The sequence below is a fragment of the Oncorhynchus keta genome, unplaced genomic scaffold (genome assembly GCF_023373465.1).
Source record: "Oncorhynchus keta strain PuntledgeMale-10-30-2019 unplaced genomic scaffold, Oket_V2 Un_scaffold_1547_pilon_pilon, whole genome shotgun sequence".
NCBI classification, from domain to species: Eukaryota; Metazoa; Chordata; class Actinopteri; order Salmoniformes; family Salmonidae; genus Oncorhynchus; species Oncorhynchus keta.
In genome coordinates this window covers 228,608-244,210 of record NW_026290801.1, presented here as the reverse complement: position 1 = coordinate 244,210, position 15,603 = coordinate 228,608, and the positions used below count along the sequence as shown (strand labels likewise).

The window sequence follows — 15,603 nt, the reverse complement described above, 5'->3', positions numbered from 1 at the left end:
AGGAGAATAACAGAAGCAGGGCATTGTAAAGGAGAATAACAGAAGCAGGGCATTGTAAAGGAGAATAACAGAAGCGGGGAACCCCTCTCTCCATGCAGACACACCTGGGCTGGGTGTGTCCCAGGAGAAATACACCTCTTCCCCCAGTCATTGAGGAGACTCTCTCCATGCAGACACACCTGGGCTGGGTGTGTCCCGGGATAAATCCACCTCTTCCCCCAGTCATCGAGGAGACTCTCTCCATGCAGACACACCTGGGCCTGGGTGTGTCCCGGGATAAATACACCTCTTCCCCCAGTCATTGAGGAGACTCTCTCCATGCAGACACAGCTGGGCTGGGTGTGTCCCCGGATAAATACACCTCTTCCCCCAGTCATTGAGGAGACTCTCTCCATGCAGACACACCTGGGCTGGGTGTGTCCCGGGATAAATACACCTCTTCCCCCAGTCATTGAGGAGACTCTCTCCATGCAGACACACCTGGGCCTGGGTGTGTCCCGGATAAATACACCTCTTCCCCCAGTCATTGAGGAGACTCTCTCCATGCAGACACACCTGGGCTGGGTGTGTCCCGGGATAAATACACCTCTTCCCCCAGTCATTGAGGAGACTCTCTCCATGCAGACACACCTGGGCCTGGGTGTGTCCCGGGATAAATACACCTCTTCCCCCAGTCATTGAGGAGACTCTCTCCATGCAGACACACCTGGGCTGGGTGTGTCCCGGGATAAATACACCTCATTTCCCACCTATTTTGAATCTGTTGATTACTCTTCCCCCTTTTGAATCTGTTGATTACACTACTTCAGGCCCCCTTTGACTCTGTTGATTACACAACTTCAGCCCCCTTTTGAATCTGTTGATTACACTACTTCAGGCCCCCTTTTGAATCTGTTGATTACACTACTTCAGGCCCCCTTTTGAATCTGTTGATTACACTACTTCAGGCCCCCTTTTGAATCTGTTGATTACACTACTTCAGGCCCCCTTTTGAATCTGTTGATTACACTACTTCAGGCCCCCTTTTGAATCTGTTGATTACACTACTTCAGGCCCCCTTTTGAATCTGTTGATTACACTACTTCAGGCCCCCTTTTGAATCTGTTGATTACACTACTTCAGGCCCCCTTTTGAATCTGTTGATTACACTACTTCAGGCCCCATTTTGAATCTGTTGATTACACTACCTCAGGCCCCCTTTTGAATCTGTTGATTACACTACTTCAGGCCCCCTTTTGAATCTGTTGATTACACTACTTCAGGCCCCCTTTTGATTATCTGTTGATTACACTACTTCAGGCCCCAATTTTGAAATCTGTTGATTACACTACTTCAGGCCCCCTTTTGAATCTGTTGATTACACTACTTCAGGCCCCATTTTGAATCTGTTGATTACACTACTTCAGGCCCCTTTTTGAATCTGTTGATTACACTACTTTTGAATCTGTTGATTACACTACTTCAGGCCCCCTTTTGAATCTGTTGATTACACTACTTCAGGCCCCTTTTGAATCTGTTGATTACACTACTTCAGGCCCCCTTTTGAATCTGTTGATTACACTACTTCAGGCCCCCTTTTGAATCTGTTGATTACACTAACTTCAGCCCCCTTTTGAATCTGTTGATTACACTACTTCAGGCCCCCTTTTGAATCTGTTGATTACACTACTTCAGGCCCCCTTTTGAATCTGTTGATTACACTACTTCAGGCCCCCTTTTGAATCTGTTGATTACACTACTTCAGGCCCCCTTTTGAATCTGTTGATTACACTACTTCAGGCCCCCTTTTGAATCTGTTGATTACACTACTTCAGGCCCCCTTTGATTAATCTGTTGATTACACTACTTCAGGCCCCCTTTTGAAATCTGTTGATTACACTACCTCAGGCCCCTTTTGAATCTGTTGATTACACTACTTCAGGCCCCCTTTTGAATCTGTTGATTACACTACTTCAGGCCCCCTTTTGAATCTGTTGATTACACTACTTCAGGCCCCCTTTTGAATCTGTTGATTACACTACTTCAGGCCCCCTTTGAATCTGTTGATTACACTACTTCAGGCCCCCTTTTGAATCTGTTGATTACACTACTTCAGGCCCCCTTTTGAATCTGTTGATTAATCACTACTTCAGGCCCCCTTTTGAATCTGTTGATTACACTACTTCAGGCCCCCTTTTGAATCTGTTGATTACACTACTTCAAGCCCCATTTTGAATCTGTTGATTACACTACTTCAAGCCCCCTTTTGAATCTGTTGATTACACTACTTCAGGCCCCCTTTTGAATCTGTTGATTACACTACTTCAGGCCCCCTTTTGAATCTGTTGATTACACTACTTCAGGCCCCCTTTGAATCTGTTGATTACACTACTTCAGGCCCCCTTTTGAATCTGTTGATTACACTACTTCAGGCCCCCTTTTGAATCTGTTGATTACACTACTTCAGGCCCCCTTTTGAATCTGTTGATTACACTACTTCAGGCCCCCTTTTGAATCTGTTGATTACACTACTTCAGGCCCCCTTTTGAATCTGTTGATTACACTACTTCAGGCCCCCTTTTGAATCTGTTGATTACACTACTTCAGGCCCCCTTTTGAATCTGTTGATTACACTACTTCAGGCCCCCTTTTGAATCTGTTGATTACACTACTTCAGGCCCCCTTTTGAATCTGTTGATTACACTACTTCAGGCCCCCTTTTGAATCTGTTGATTACACTACTTCAGGCCCCTTTTGAATCTGTTGATTACACTACTTCAAGCCCCCTTTTGAATCTGTTGATTACACTACTTCAGGCCCCTTTTGACTCTGTTGATTACACTACTTCAGCCCCCTTTTGAATCTGTTGATTACACTACTTCAGGCCCCTTTTGAATCTGTTGATTACACTACTTCAGGCCCCCTTTTGAATCTGTTGATTACACTACTTCAGGCCCCCTTTTGAATCTGTTGATTACACTACTTCAGGCCCCCTTTTGAATCTGTTGATTACACTACTTCAGGCCCCCTTTGAATTCTGTTGATTACACTACTTCAGGCCCCCTTTTGAATCTGTTGATTACACTACTTCAGGCCCCCTTTTGAATCTGTTGATTACACTACTTCAGGCCCCCTTTTGAATCTGTTGATTACACTACTTCAGGCCCCCTTTTGAATCTGTTGATTACACTACTTCAGGCCCCCTTTTGAATCTGTTGATTACACTACTTCAGGCCCCCTTTTGAATCTGTTGATTACACTACTTCAGGCCCCCTTTGAATCTGTTGATTACACTACTTCAGGCCCCCTTTTGAATCTGTTGATTACACTACTTCAGGCCCCCTTTTGAATCTGTTGATTACACTACTTCAGGCCCCCTTTTGAATCTGTTGATTACACTACTTCAGGCCCCCTTTTGAATCTGTTGATTACACTACTTCAGGCCCCCTTTTGAATCTGTTGATTACACTACTTCAGGCCCCCTTTTGAATCTGTTGATTACACTACTTCAGGCCCCCTTTTGAATCTGTTGATTACACTACTTCAGGCCCCCTTTTGAATCTGTTGATTACACTACTTCAGGCCCCCTTTTGAATCTGTTGATTACACTACTTCAGGCCCCCTTTTGAATCTGTTGATTACACTACTTCAGGCCCCCTTTTGAATCTGTTGATTACACTACTTCAGGCCCCCTTTTGAATCTGTTGATTACACTACTTCAGGCCCCCTTTTGAATCTGTTGATTACACTACTTCAGGCCCCCTTTTGAATCTGTTGATTACACTACTTCAGGCCCCCTTTTGAATCTGTTGATTACACTACTTCAGGCCCCCTTTTGAATCTGTTGATTACACTACTTCAGGCCCCCTTTTGAATCTGTTGATTACACTACTTCAGGCCCCCTTTTGAATCTGTTGATTACACTACTTCAGGCCCCCTTTTGAATCTGTTGATTACACTACTTCAGGCCCCCTTTTGAATCTGTTGATTACACTACTTCAGGCCCCCTTTTGAATCTGTTGATTACACTACTTCAGGCCCCTTTGAATCTGTTGATTACACTACTTCAGGCCCCCTTTTGAATCTGTTGATTACACTACTTCAGGCCCCCTTTTGAATCTGTTGATTACACTACTTCAGGCCCCCTTTTGAATCTGTTGATTACACTACTTCAGGCCCCCTTTTGAATCTGTTGATTACACTACTTCAGGCCCCCTTTTGAATCTGTTGATTACACTACTTCAGGCCCCCTTTTGAATCTGTTGATTACACTACTTCAGGCCCCCTTTTGAATCTGTTGATTACACTACTTCAGGCCCCCTTTTGAATCTGTTGATTACACTACTTCAGGCCCCCTTTGAATCTGTTGATTACACTACTTCAGGCCCCCTTTTGAATCTGTTGATTACACTACTTCAGGCCCCCTTTTGAATCTGTTGATTACACTACTTCAGGCCCCCTTTTGAATCTGTTGATTACACTACTTCAGGCCCCCTTTTGAATCTGTTGATTACACTACTTCAGGCCCCCTTTTGAATCTGTTGATTAATCTGTTGATTACACTACTTCAGGCCCCCTTTTGAATCTGTTGATTAATCTGTTGATTACACTACTTCAGGCCCCCTTTTGAATCTGTTGATTAATCTGTTGATTACACTACTTCAGGCCCCCTTTTGAATCTGTTGATTACACTACTTCAGGCCCCCTTTTGAATCTGTTGATTACACTACTTCAGGCCCCCTTTTGAATCTGTTGATTACACTACTTCAGGCCCCCTTTTGAATCTGTTGATTACACTACTTCAGGCCCCCTTTTGAATCTGTTGATTACACTACTTCAGGCCCCCTTTTGAATCTGTTGATTACACTACTTCAGGCCCCCTTTTGAATCTGTTGATTACACTACTTCAGGCCCCCTTTTGAATCTGTTGATTACACTACTTCAGGCCCCCTTTTGAATCTGTTGATTACACTACTTCAGGCCCCCTTTTGAATCTGTTGATTACACTACTTCAGGCCCCCTTTTGAATCTGTTGATTACACTACTTCAGGCCCCCTTTTGAATCTGTTGATTACACTACTTCAGGCCCCCTTTTGAATCTGTTGATTACACTACTTCAGGCCCCCTTTTGAATCTGTTGATTACACTACTTCAGGCCCCCTTTTGAATCTGTTGATTACACTACTTCAGGCCCCCTTTTGAATCTGTTGATTACACTACTTCAGGCCCCCTTTTGAATCTGTTGATTACACTACTTCAGGCCCCCTTTTGAATATGTTGATTACACTACTTCAGGCCCCCTTTTGAATCTGTTGATTACACTACTTCAGGCCCCCTTTTGAATCTGTTGATTACACTACTTCAGGCCCCCTTTTGAATCTGTTGATGACACTACTTCAGGCCCCCTTTTGAATCTGTTGATTACACTACTTCAGGCCCCCATTTGAATCTGTTGATTAATCTGTTGATTACACTACTTCAGGCCCCCTTTTGAATCTGTTGATGACACTACTTCAGGCCCCCTTTTGAATCTGTTGATTACACTACTTCAGGCCCCCATTTGAATCTGTTGATTAATCTGTTGATTACACTACTTCAGGCCCCCTTTTGAATCTGTTGATTACACTACTTCAGGCCCCCTTTTGAATCTGTTGATTACACTACTTCAGGCCCCCTTTTGAATCTGTTGATTACACTACTTCAGGCCCCCTTTTGAATCTGTTGATTACACTACTTCAGGCCCCCTTTTGAATCTGTTGATTACACTACTTCAGGCCCCCTTTTGAATCTGTTGATTACACTACTTCAGGCCCCCTTTTGAATCTGTTGATTACACTACTTCAGGCCCCCTTTTGAATCTGTTGATTACACTACTTCAGGCCCCCTTTTGAATCTGTTGATTACACTACTTCAGGCCCCCTTTTGAATCTGTTGATTACACTACTTCAGGCCCCCTTTTGAATCTGTTGATTACACTACTTCAGGCCCCCTTTTGAATCTGTTGATTACACTACTTCAGGCCCCCTTTTGAATCTGTTGATACACTACTTCAGGCCCCCTTTTGAATCTGTTGATTACACTACTTCAGGCCCCCTTTTGAATCTGTTGATTACACTACTTCAGGCCCCCTTTTGAATCTGTTGATTACACTACTTCAGGCCCCCTTTTGAATCTGTTGATTACACTACTTCAGGCCCCCTTTTGAATCTGTTGATTACACTACTTCAGGCCCCCTTTTGAATCTGTTGATTACACTACTTCAGGCCCCCTTTTGAATCTGTTGATTACACTACTTCAGGCCCCCTTTTGAATCTGTTGATTACACTACTTCAGGCCCCCTTTTGAATCTGTTGATTACACTACTTCAGGCCCCCTTTTGAATCTGTTGATTACACTACTTCAGGCCCCCTTTTGAATCTGTTGATTAATCTGTTGATTACACTACTTCAGGCCCCCTTTTGAATCTGTTGATTACACTACTTCAGGCCCCCTTTTGAATCTGTTGATTACACTACTTCAGGCCCCCTTTTGAATCTGTTGATTAATCTGTTGATTACACTACTTCAGGCCCCCTTTTGAATCTGTTGATTACACTACTTCAGGCCCCCTTTTGAATCTGTTGATTACACTACTTCAGGCCCCCTTTTGAATCTGTTGATTACACTACTTCAGGCCCCCTTTTGAATCTGTTGATTACACTACTTCAGGCCCCCTTTTGAATCTGTTGATGACACTACTTCAGGCCCCCTTTTGAATCTGTTGATTACACTACTTCAGGCCCCCATTTGAATCTGTTGATTAATCTGTTGATTACACTACTTCAGGCCCCCTTTTGAATCTGTTGATTACACTACTTCAGGCCCCCTTTTGAATCTGTTGATTACACTACTTCAGGCCCCCTTTTGAATCTGTTGATTAATCTGTTGATTACACTACTTCAGGCCCCCTTTTGAATCTGTTGATTAATCTGTTGATTACACTACTTCAGGCCCCCTTTTGAATCTGTTGATTACACTACTTCAGGCCCCCTTTTGAATCTGTTGATTACACTACTTCAGGCCCCCTTTTGAATCTGTTGATTACACTACTTCAGGCCCCCTTTTGAATCTGTTGATTACACTACTTCAGGCCCCCTTTTGAATCTGTTGATTACACTACTTCAGGCCCCCTTTTGAATCTGTTGATTAATCTGTTGATTACACTACTTCAGGCCCCCTTTTGAATCTGTTGATTACACTACTTCAGGCCCCCTTTTGAATCTGTTGATTACACTACTTCAGGCCCCCTTTTGAATCTGTTGATTACACTACTTCAGGCCCCCTTTTGAATCTGTTGATTACACTACTTCAGGCCCCCTTTTGAATCTGTTGATTACACTACTTCAGGCCCCCTTTTGAATCTGTTGATTACACTACTTCAGGCCCCCTTTTGAATCTGTTGATTACACTACTTCAGGCCCCTTTTGAATCTGTTGATTACACTACTTCAGGCCCCCTTTTGAATCTGTTGATTAATCTGTTGATTACACTACTTCAGGCCCCCTTTTGAATCTGTTGATTACACTACTTCAGGCCCCCTTTTGAATCTGTTGATTACACTACTTCAGGCCCCCTTTTGAATCTGTTGATTAATCTGTTGATTACACTACTTCGTCATGTCATTACCAGGTCACGTTGTGAGGAAGCCCACTGGGCTGTGATTGGTTGTCATTATCATTATATCCAGAGGAACTAATAGGAAGAAAAAGCATTGTCTGTTGAGTAATAGTCTATCCTAAACAATGGCGCACAGTAGACTCACTCGGTGGACCAATGCGAGGCACAATGAAGTCGCTACCTTGATGCTTTCTCTGTTAAATCTAACGAGACCCTGCTGTAACTCCAGCAGACAACAACCGATCAACATCACTGGGGATATCAGCTCCAACGCGGCTCTTCACCGGCGTAACGAATGATACAACATATTCTGGATATTCCTCACATACACCATCACAACCAGCTGTTGTTGTCCTTCCATACACCATCACAACCAGCTGTTGTTGTCCTTCCATACACCATCACAACCAGCTGTTGTTGTCATTCCATACACCATCACAACCAGCTGTTGTTGTCCTTCCATACACCATCACAACCAGCTGTTGTTGTCCTTCCATACACCATCACAACCAGCTGTTGTTGTCATTCCATACACCATCACAACCAGCTGTTGTTGTCATTCCATACACCATCACAACCAGCTGTTGTTGTCCTTCCATACACCATCACAACCAGCTGTTGTTGTCCTTCCATACACCATCACAACCAGCTGTTGTTGTCCTTCCATACACCATCACAACCAGCTGTTGTTGTCCTTCCATACACCATCACAACCAGCTGTTGTTGTCCTTCCATACACCATCACAACCAGCTGTTGTTGTCATTCCATACACCATCACAACCAGCTGTTGTTGTCCTTCCATACACCATCACAACCAGCTGTTGTTGTCCTTCCATACACCATCACAACCAGCTGTTGTTGTCATTCCATACACCATCACAACCAGCTGTTGTTGTCCTTCCATACACCATCACAACCAGCTGTTGTTGTCATTCCATACACCATCACAACCAGCTGTTGTTGTCATTCCATACACCATCACAACCAGCTGTTGTTGTCCTTCCATACACCATCACAACCAGCTGTTGTTGTCCTTCCATACACCATCACAACCAGCTGTTGTTGTCATTCCATACACCATCACAACCAGCTGTTGTTGTCCTTCCATACACCATCACAACCAACTGTTGTTGTCATTCCATACACCATCACAACCAGCTGTTGTTGTCCTTCCATACACCATCACAACCAGCTGTTGTTGTCATTCCATACACCATCACAACCAGCTGTTGTTGTCATTCCATACACCATCACAACCAGCTGTTGTTGTCCTTCCATACACCATCACAACCAGCTGTTGTTGTCCTTCCATACACCATCACAACCAGCTGTTGTTGTCATTCCATACACCATCACAACCAGCTGTTTTGTCCTTCCATACACCATCACAACCAGCTGTTGTTGTCCTTCCATACACCATCACAACCAGCTGTTGTTGTCATTCCATACACCATCACAACCAGCTGTTGTTGTCATTCCATACACCATCACAACCAGCTGTTGTTGTCCTTCCATACACCATCACAACCAGCTGTTGTTGTCATTCCATACACCATCACAACCAGCTGTTGTTGTCCTTCCATACACCATCACAACCAGCTGTTGTTGTCATTCCATACACCATCACAACCAGCTGTTGTTGTCCTTCCATACACCATCACAACCAGCTGTTGTTGTCCTTCCATACACCATCACAACCAGCTGTTGTTGTCATTCCATACACCATCACAACCAGCTGTTGTTGTCATTCCATACACCATCACAACCAGCTGTTGTTGTCCTTCCATACACCATCACAACCAGCTGTTGTTGTCCTTCCATACACCATCACAACCAGCTGTTGTTGTCCTTCCATACACCATCACAACCAGCTGTTGTTGTCATTCCATACACCATCACAACCAGCTGTTGTTGTCCTTCCATACACCATCACAACCAGCTGTTGTTGTCATTCCATACACCATCACAACCAGCTGTTGTTGTCCTTCCATACACCATCACAACCAGCTGTTGTTGTCATTCCATACACCATCACAACCAGCTGTTGTTGTCCTTCCATACACCATCACAACCAGCTGTTGTTGTCCTTCCATACACCATCACAACCAGCTGTTGTTGTCCTTCCATACACCATCACAACCAGCTGTTGTTGTCCTTCCATACACCATCACAACCAGCTGTTGTTGTCCTTCCATACACCATCACAACCAGCTGTTGTTGTCCTTCCATACACCATCACAACCAGCTGTTGTTGTCCTTCCATACACCATCACTTGGGCTGTTGTTGTCATTCCATACTCCATCACAACCAGCTGTTGTTGTCCTTCCATACACCATCACAACCAGCTGTTGTTGTCCTTCCATACACCATCACTTGGGCTGTTGTTGTCATTCCATACTCCATCACAACCAGCTGTTGTTGTCCTTCCATACACCATCACAACCAGCTGTTGTTGTCATTCCATACACCATCACAACCAGCTGTTGTTGTCCTTCCATACTCCATCACAACCAGCTGTTGTTGTCCTTCCATACACCATCACAACCAGCTGTTGTTGTCCTTCCATACTCCATCACAACCAGCTGTTGTTGTCCTTCCATACACCATCACAACCAGCTGTTGTTGTCATTCCATACACCATCACAACCAGCTGTTGTTGTCATTCCATACACCATCACAACCAGCTGTTGTTGTCCTTCCATACACCATCACAACCAGCTGTTGTTGTCCTTCCATCCAGAGATCAGCAGCTGTACACCCCCAGCTGAGCCCCAGGCATTGAGGAGTACACCCCCAGCTGAGCCCCAGGCATTGAGGAGTACACCCCCAGCTGAGCCCCAGGCATTGAGGAGTACACCCCCAGCTGAGCCCCAGGCATTGAGGAGTACACCCCCAGCTGAGCCCCAGGCATTGAGGAGTACACCCCCAGCTGAGCCTCAGGCATTGAGGAGTACACCCCCAGCTGAGCCCCAGGCATTGAGGAGTACACCCCCAGCTGAGCCCCAGGCATTGAGGAGTACACCCCCAGCTGAGCCCCAGGCATTGAGGAGTACACCCCCAGCTGAGCCTCAGGCATTGAGGAGTACACCCCCAGCTGAGCCCCAGTCATTGAGGAGTACACCCCCAGAGCCAGACAGAACAGGTGAGAGGTTACCAGACTGTCCTCTAGGTCACTGCTTCCCAAACTGGGTGCTTTCTACTTCCTCTTCATAGTTGTAATAGTAGAATGCACAAGGTGCAATTTTGGAAATTGGGTAGTGCATTATCAGAGTTAGAGTTAGGGTCAGAGTCAGTGTCAGAGTTAGGGTCTGTGTCAGAGCTAGGGTCAGGGTCAAAGTTACGGTCAGAGTTAGGGTCAGAGTTAATGTCAGGGTCAGAGTTAGGGTCCGAGTTAATGTCAGGGTCAGAGTTAGGGTCTGGGTCAGAGTTAGGGTCTGGGTCAGGTTAGGGTCAGAGTTAGGGTCAGAGTTAGGGTCTGGGTCAGAGTTAGGGTCTGGGTCAGAGTTAGGGTCAGAGGGTCAGGGTCAGAGTTAGGGTCAGAGTTAATGTCAGGGTCAGAGTTAGGGTCTGGGTCAGAGTTAGGGTCAGAGTTAGGGTCCGAGTTAATGTCAGGGTCAGAGTTAGGGTCCGAGTTAATGTCAGGGTCAGAGTTAGGGTCTGGGTCAGAGTTAGGGTCTGGGTCAGAGTTAGGGTCAGAATTAGGGTCAGAGTTAGGATCTGGGTCAGAGTTAGGGTCTGGGTCAGAGTTAATGTCAGGGTCAGAGTTAGGGTCAGGGTCAGAGTTAGGGTCTGGGTCAGAGTTAGGGTCAGAGTTAGGGTCTGGGTCAGAGTTAGGGTCAGAGTTAGTGTCTGGGTCAGAGTTAGGGTCAGAGTTAGGGTCTGGGTCAGGATTAGGGTGAGAAGACCATAAACTGAGTAACGTACCTTAGCCACCCTGTTAGCCACCTCCCTGCCCACCATGAGGCCCTGGACGAAGGTCCTTGCAGCGATGAAGGCCCTCGTGACCTGGGCCTTTAGTTTCCGGGGCGCGTCACCGAAAGGCTTCAGCTGGTCAGTGTATTTACTGACGCACTCCAAGTAGTCGTCGGTGAAGTGGTACTGAGAGTTCAGCAGCTGAAACATCCTCTCTAGCAGACGGGACCAGAAGTCATTCAGCATCTCCTCCAGGTTGACGTTCCCCCCGGTGTAGTAGCGCTTCAGCTCCGTGAACAGGTCCTGGAACAGCTCACCGTTCTGCACGTACACCTTCCCGTAGGTCCGCGTGAACATGTTATTCAGGGACTTCTCACTGTTGTCGAGGAGCTCCAGGAAGAACTCTGTAAGGAGGGGAGAGAGAGGGGAGAGAAAAGCATGTTATTCAGGGACTTCTCACTGTTGTCGAGGAGCTCCAGGAAGAGCTCTGTAAGGAGGGAGAGAGAGGGGAGAGAAAAGCATGTTATTCAGGGACTTCTCACTGTTGTCGAGGAGCTCCAGGAAGAGCTCTGTAAGGAGGGGAGAGAGAGGGGAGAGAAAGCATGTTATTCAGGTACTTCTCACTGTTGTCGAGGAGCTCCAGGAAGAGCTCTGTAAGGAGGGAGAGAGAGGGAGAGAAAGCATGTTATTCAGGGACTTCTCACTGTTGTCGAGGAGCTCCAGGAAGAACTCTGTAAGGAGGGGAGAGAGAGGGGAGAGAAAAGCATGTTATTCAGGGACTTCTCACTGTTGTCGAGGAGCTCCAGGAAGAACTCTGTAAGGAGGGAGAGAGGGGAGAGAAAAGCATGTTATTCAGGGACTTCTCACTGTTGTCGAGGAGCTCCAGGAAGAGCTCTGTAAGGAGGGGAGAGAGGGGAGAGAAAAGCATGTTATTCAGGGACTTCTCACTGTTGTCTAGGAGCTCCAGGAAGAGCTCTGTAAGGAGGGGAGAGAGGGGGAGAGAAAAGCATGTTATTCAGGGACTTCTCACTGTTGTCTAGGAGCTCCAGGAAGAGCTCTGTAAGGAGGGGAGAGAGAGGGGAGAGAAAAGCATGTTATTCAGGGACTTCTCACTGTTGTCGAGGAGCTCCAGGAAGAACTCTGTAAGGAGGGGAGAGAGAGGGAGAGAAAAGCATGTTATTCAGGAACTTCTCACTGTTGTCGAGGAGCTCCAGGAAGAGCTCTGTAAGGAGGGGAGAAAAAGCATGTTATTCAGGGACTTCTCACTGTTGTTGAGGAGCTCCAGGAAGATCTCTGTAAGGAAGGGAGAGAGAGGGAGAGAAAGCATGTTATTCAGGGACTTCTCACTGTTGTCTAGGAGCTCCAGGAAGATCTCTGTAAGGAGGGGAGAGAGAGGGAGAGAAAAGCATGTTATTCAGGGACTTCTCACTGTTGTCGAGGAGCTCCAGGAAGAGCTCTGTAAGGAGGGAGAGAGAGGGGAGAGAAAAGCATGTTATTCAGGGACTTCTCACTGTTGTCGAGGAGCTCCAGGAAGAACTCTGTAAGGAGGGGAGAGAGAGGGGAGAGAAAAGCATGTTATTCAGGGACTTCTCACTGTTGTCGAGGAGCTCCAGGAAGAACTCTGTAAGGAGGGAGAGAGAGGGGAGAGAAAAGCATGTTATTCAGGGACTTCTCACTGTTGTCGAGGAGCTCCAGGAAGAGCTCTGTAAGGAGGGAGAGAGAGGGGAGAGAAAAGCATGTTATTCAGGGACTTCTCACTGTTGTCGAGGAGCTCCAGGAAGATCTCTGTAAGGAGGGGAGAGAGAGGAGGGAAAGAGGAGGAACGTTACAGAGGTGTTGAGATGGAACGTTGACTTTGCATACGGAAGCTCAGCATTGTGTCTATGGAATGTCATGTATTGTATTGTATTGTATTGTGTTGTATTGTATTGTATTGTATTGTATTGTATTGGTTTTCTACAGAGCTGCTCCAGTCTCAATGCAATCTCAAAACACCATGCTGGGATTTTCAAAGACTGCCTTTCATTCACTAGTTTATTCAAATACTATTCTACACAGGTACTTTGGAGTACAACAGCAAAATCAAAAGCAAGATGAAACATAAAACCCGAGGTCTTGGTTTTCGTATTTCTGAGTTTGGATCGACACTATTTATTTCTCCAAAGAGTAGAGGGATGGATAATTCAGGAGACAATGAGACACTCTCCCCTCTCCCCTCTCCAGAGCTCTCCCTCCCCTCTCCACTCTCCACTCTCCACTCTCCACTCTCCCCTCTCCCTCTCCACTCTCCCGTCTCCACTCTCCCGAGCTCCCTCTCCCCCTCTCCACTCTCCACTCTCCACTCTCCACTCTCCACTCTTCCCCTCTTCCCCTCTTCCCTCTTCCCCTCTTCCCTCTCCACTCTCCACTCTCCACTCTCCACTCTCCACTCTCCCCTCTCCACTCTCCACTCTCCACTCTCCCCTCTCCCCTCTCCCCTCTCCACTCTCCACTCTCCACTCTCCCCTCTCCACTCTCCCCTCTCCACTCTCCACTCTCTCTTTAACTAACAGAAACACTCTCCACTCTCCCCTCTCCACTCTCTCTTTAACTAACGAGACACTCTCCACTCTCCCCTCTCCACTCTCCACTCTCCCCTCTCCACTCTCCACTCTCCCCAGCTGGACTGGGGGTCACTGGATCCTCTTCTAACAAGACACTCTCCACAGAGCTCCCCTCTCCCCTCTCCCCCCTCTCCACTCTCCACTGCTCCACAGCTGGACTGGGGGTCACTGGATCCTCTAACTAACAAGACACTCTCCACTCTCCACAGCTGGACTGGGGGTCACTGGATTCTCTAACTAACAAGACACTCTCCACTCTCCACAGCTGGACTGGGGGTCACTGGATCCTCTAACTAACAAGACACTCTCCACTCTCCACAGCTGGACTGGGGGTCACTGGATTCTCTAACTAACAAGACACTCTCCACTCCTGGACTGGGGGTCACTGGATCCTCTAACTAACAAGACACTCTCCACTCTCCACAGCTGGACTGGGGTCACTGGATCCTCTAACTAACAAGACACTCTCCACTCTCCACAGCTGGACTGGGGGTCACTGGATCCTCTAACTAACAAGACACTCTCCACTCTCCACAGCTGGACTGGGGTCACTGGATCCTCTAACTAACAAGACACTCTCCACTCTCCACAGCTGGACTGGGGGTCACTGGATCCTCTAACTAACAAGACACTCTCCACTCTCCACAGCCGGACTGGGGGTCACTGGATCCTCTAACTAACAAGACACTCTCCACTCTCCCTGGACTGGGGTCACTGGATCCTCTAACTAACAAGACACTCTCCACTCTCCACAGCTGGACTGGGGGTCACTGGATCCTCTAACTAACAAGACACTCTCCACTCTCCACAGCTGGACTGGGGGTCACTGGATTCTCTAACTAACAAGACACTCTCCACAGCCGGACTGGGGGTCACTGGATCCTCTAACTAACAAGACACTCTCCACTCTCCACAGCTGGACTGGGGGTCACTGGATTCTCTAACTAACAAGACACTCTCCACAGCTGGACTGGGGGTCACTGGATCCTCTAACTAACAAGACACTCTCCACTCTCCACAGCTGGACTGGGGGTCACTGGATCCTCTAACTAACAAGACACTCTCCACTCTCCACAGCTGGACTGGGGGTCACTGATCCTCTAACTAACAAGACACTCTCCACTCTCCACAGCTGGACTGGGGGTCACTGGATTCTCTAACTAACAAGACACTCTCCACAGCTGGACTGGGGGTCACTGGATCCTCTAACTAACAAGACACTCTCCACTCTCCACAGCCAGACTGGGGGTCACTGGATCCTCTAACTAACAAGACACTCTCCACAGAGCTCTCCACAGCTGGACTGGGGGTCACTGGATCCTCTAACTAACAAGACACTCTCCACTCTCCACAGCTGGACTGGGGGTCACTGGATCCTCTAACTAACAAGACACTCTCCACTCTCCACAGCTGGACTGGGGGTCACTGGATCCTCTAACTAACAAGACACTC

General features: G+C 46.9%; 1 protein-coding gene across 1 annotated transcript in view; it reads right to left on the bottom strand.

Moving 5' to 3' along the window:
* The window catches only part of gpc6a (glypican 6a), a gene marked incomplete at its 5' end in the record, with an annotated part of 506,463 nt that overhangs the window by 304,626 nt on the left and 186,234 nt on the right, over positions 1–15,603 (bottom strand). The window contains one exon of the mRNA XM_052514225.1: positions 11,561–11,952. Coding sequence (XP_052370185.1) covers positions 11,561–11,952 — 392 coding nt within the window. The remainder of the gene's footprint in view (positions 1–11,560; positions 11,953–15,603) is intronic.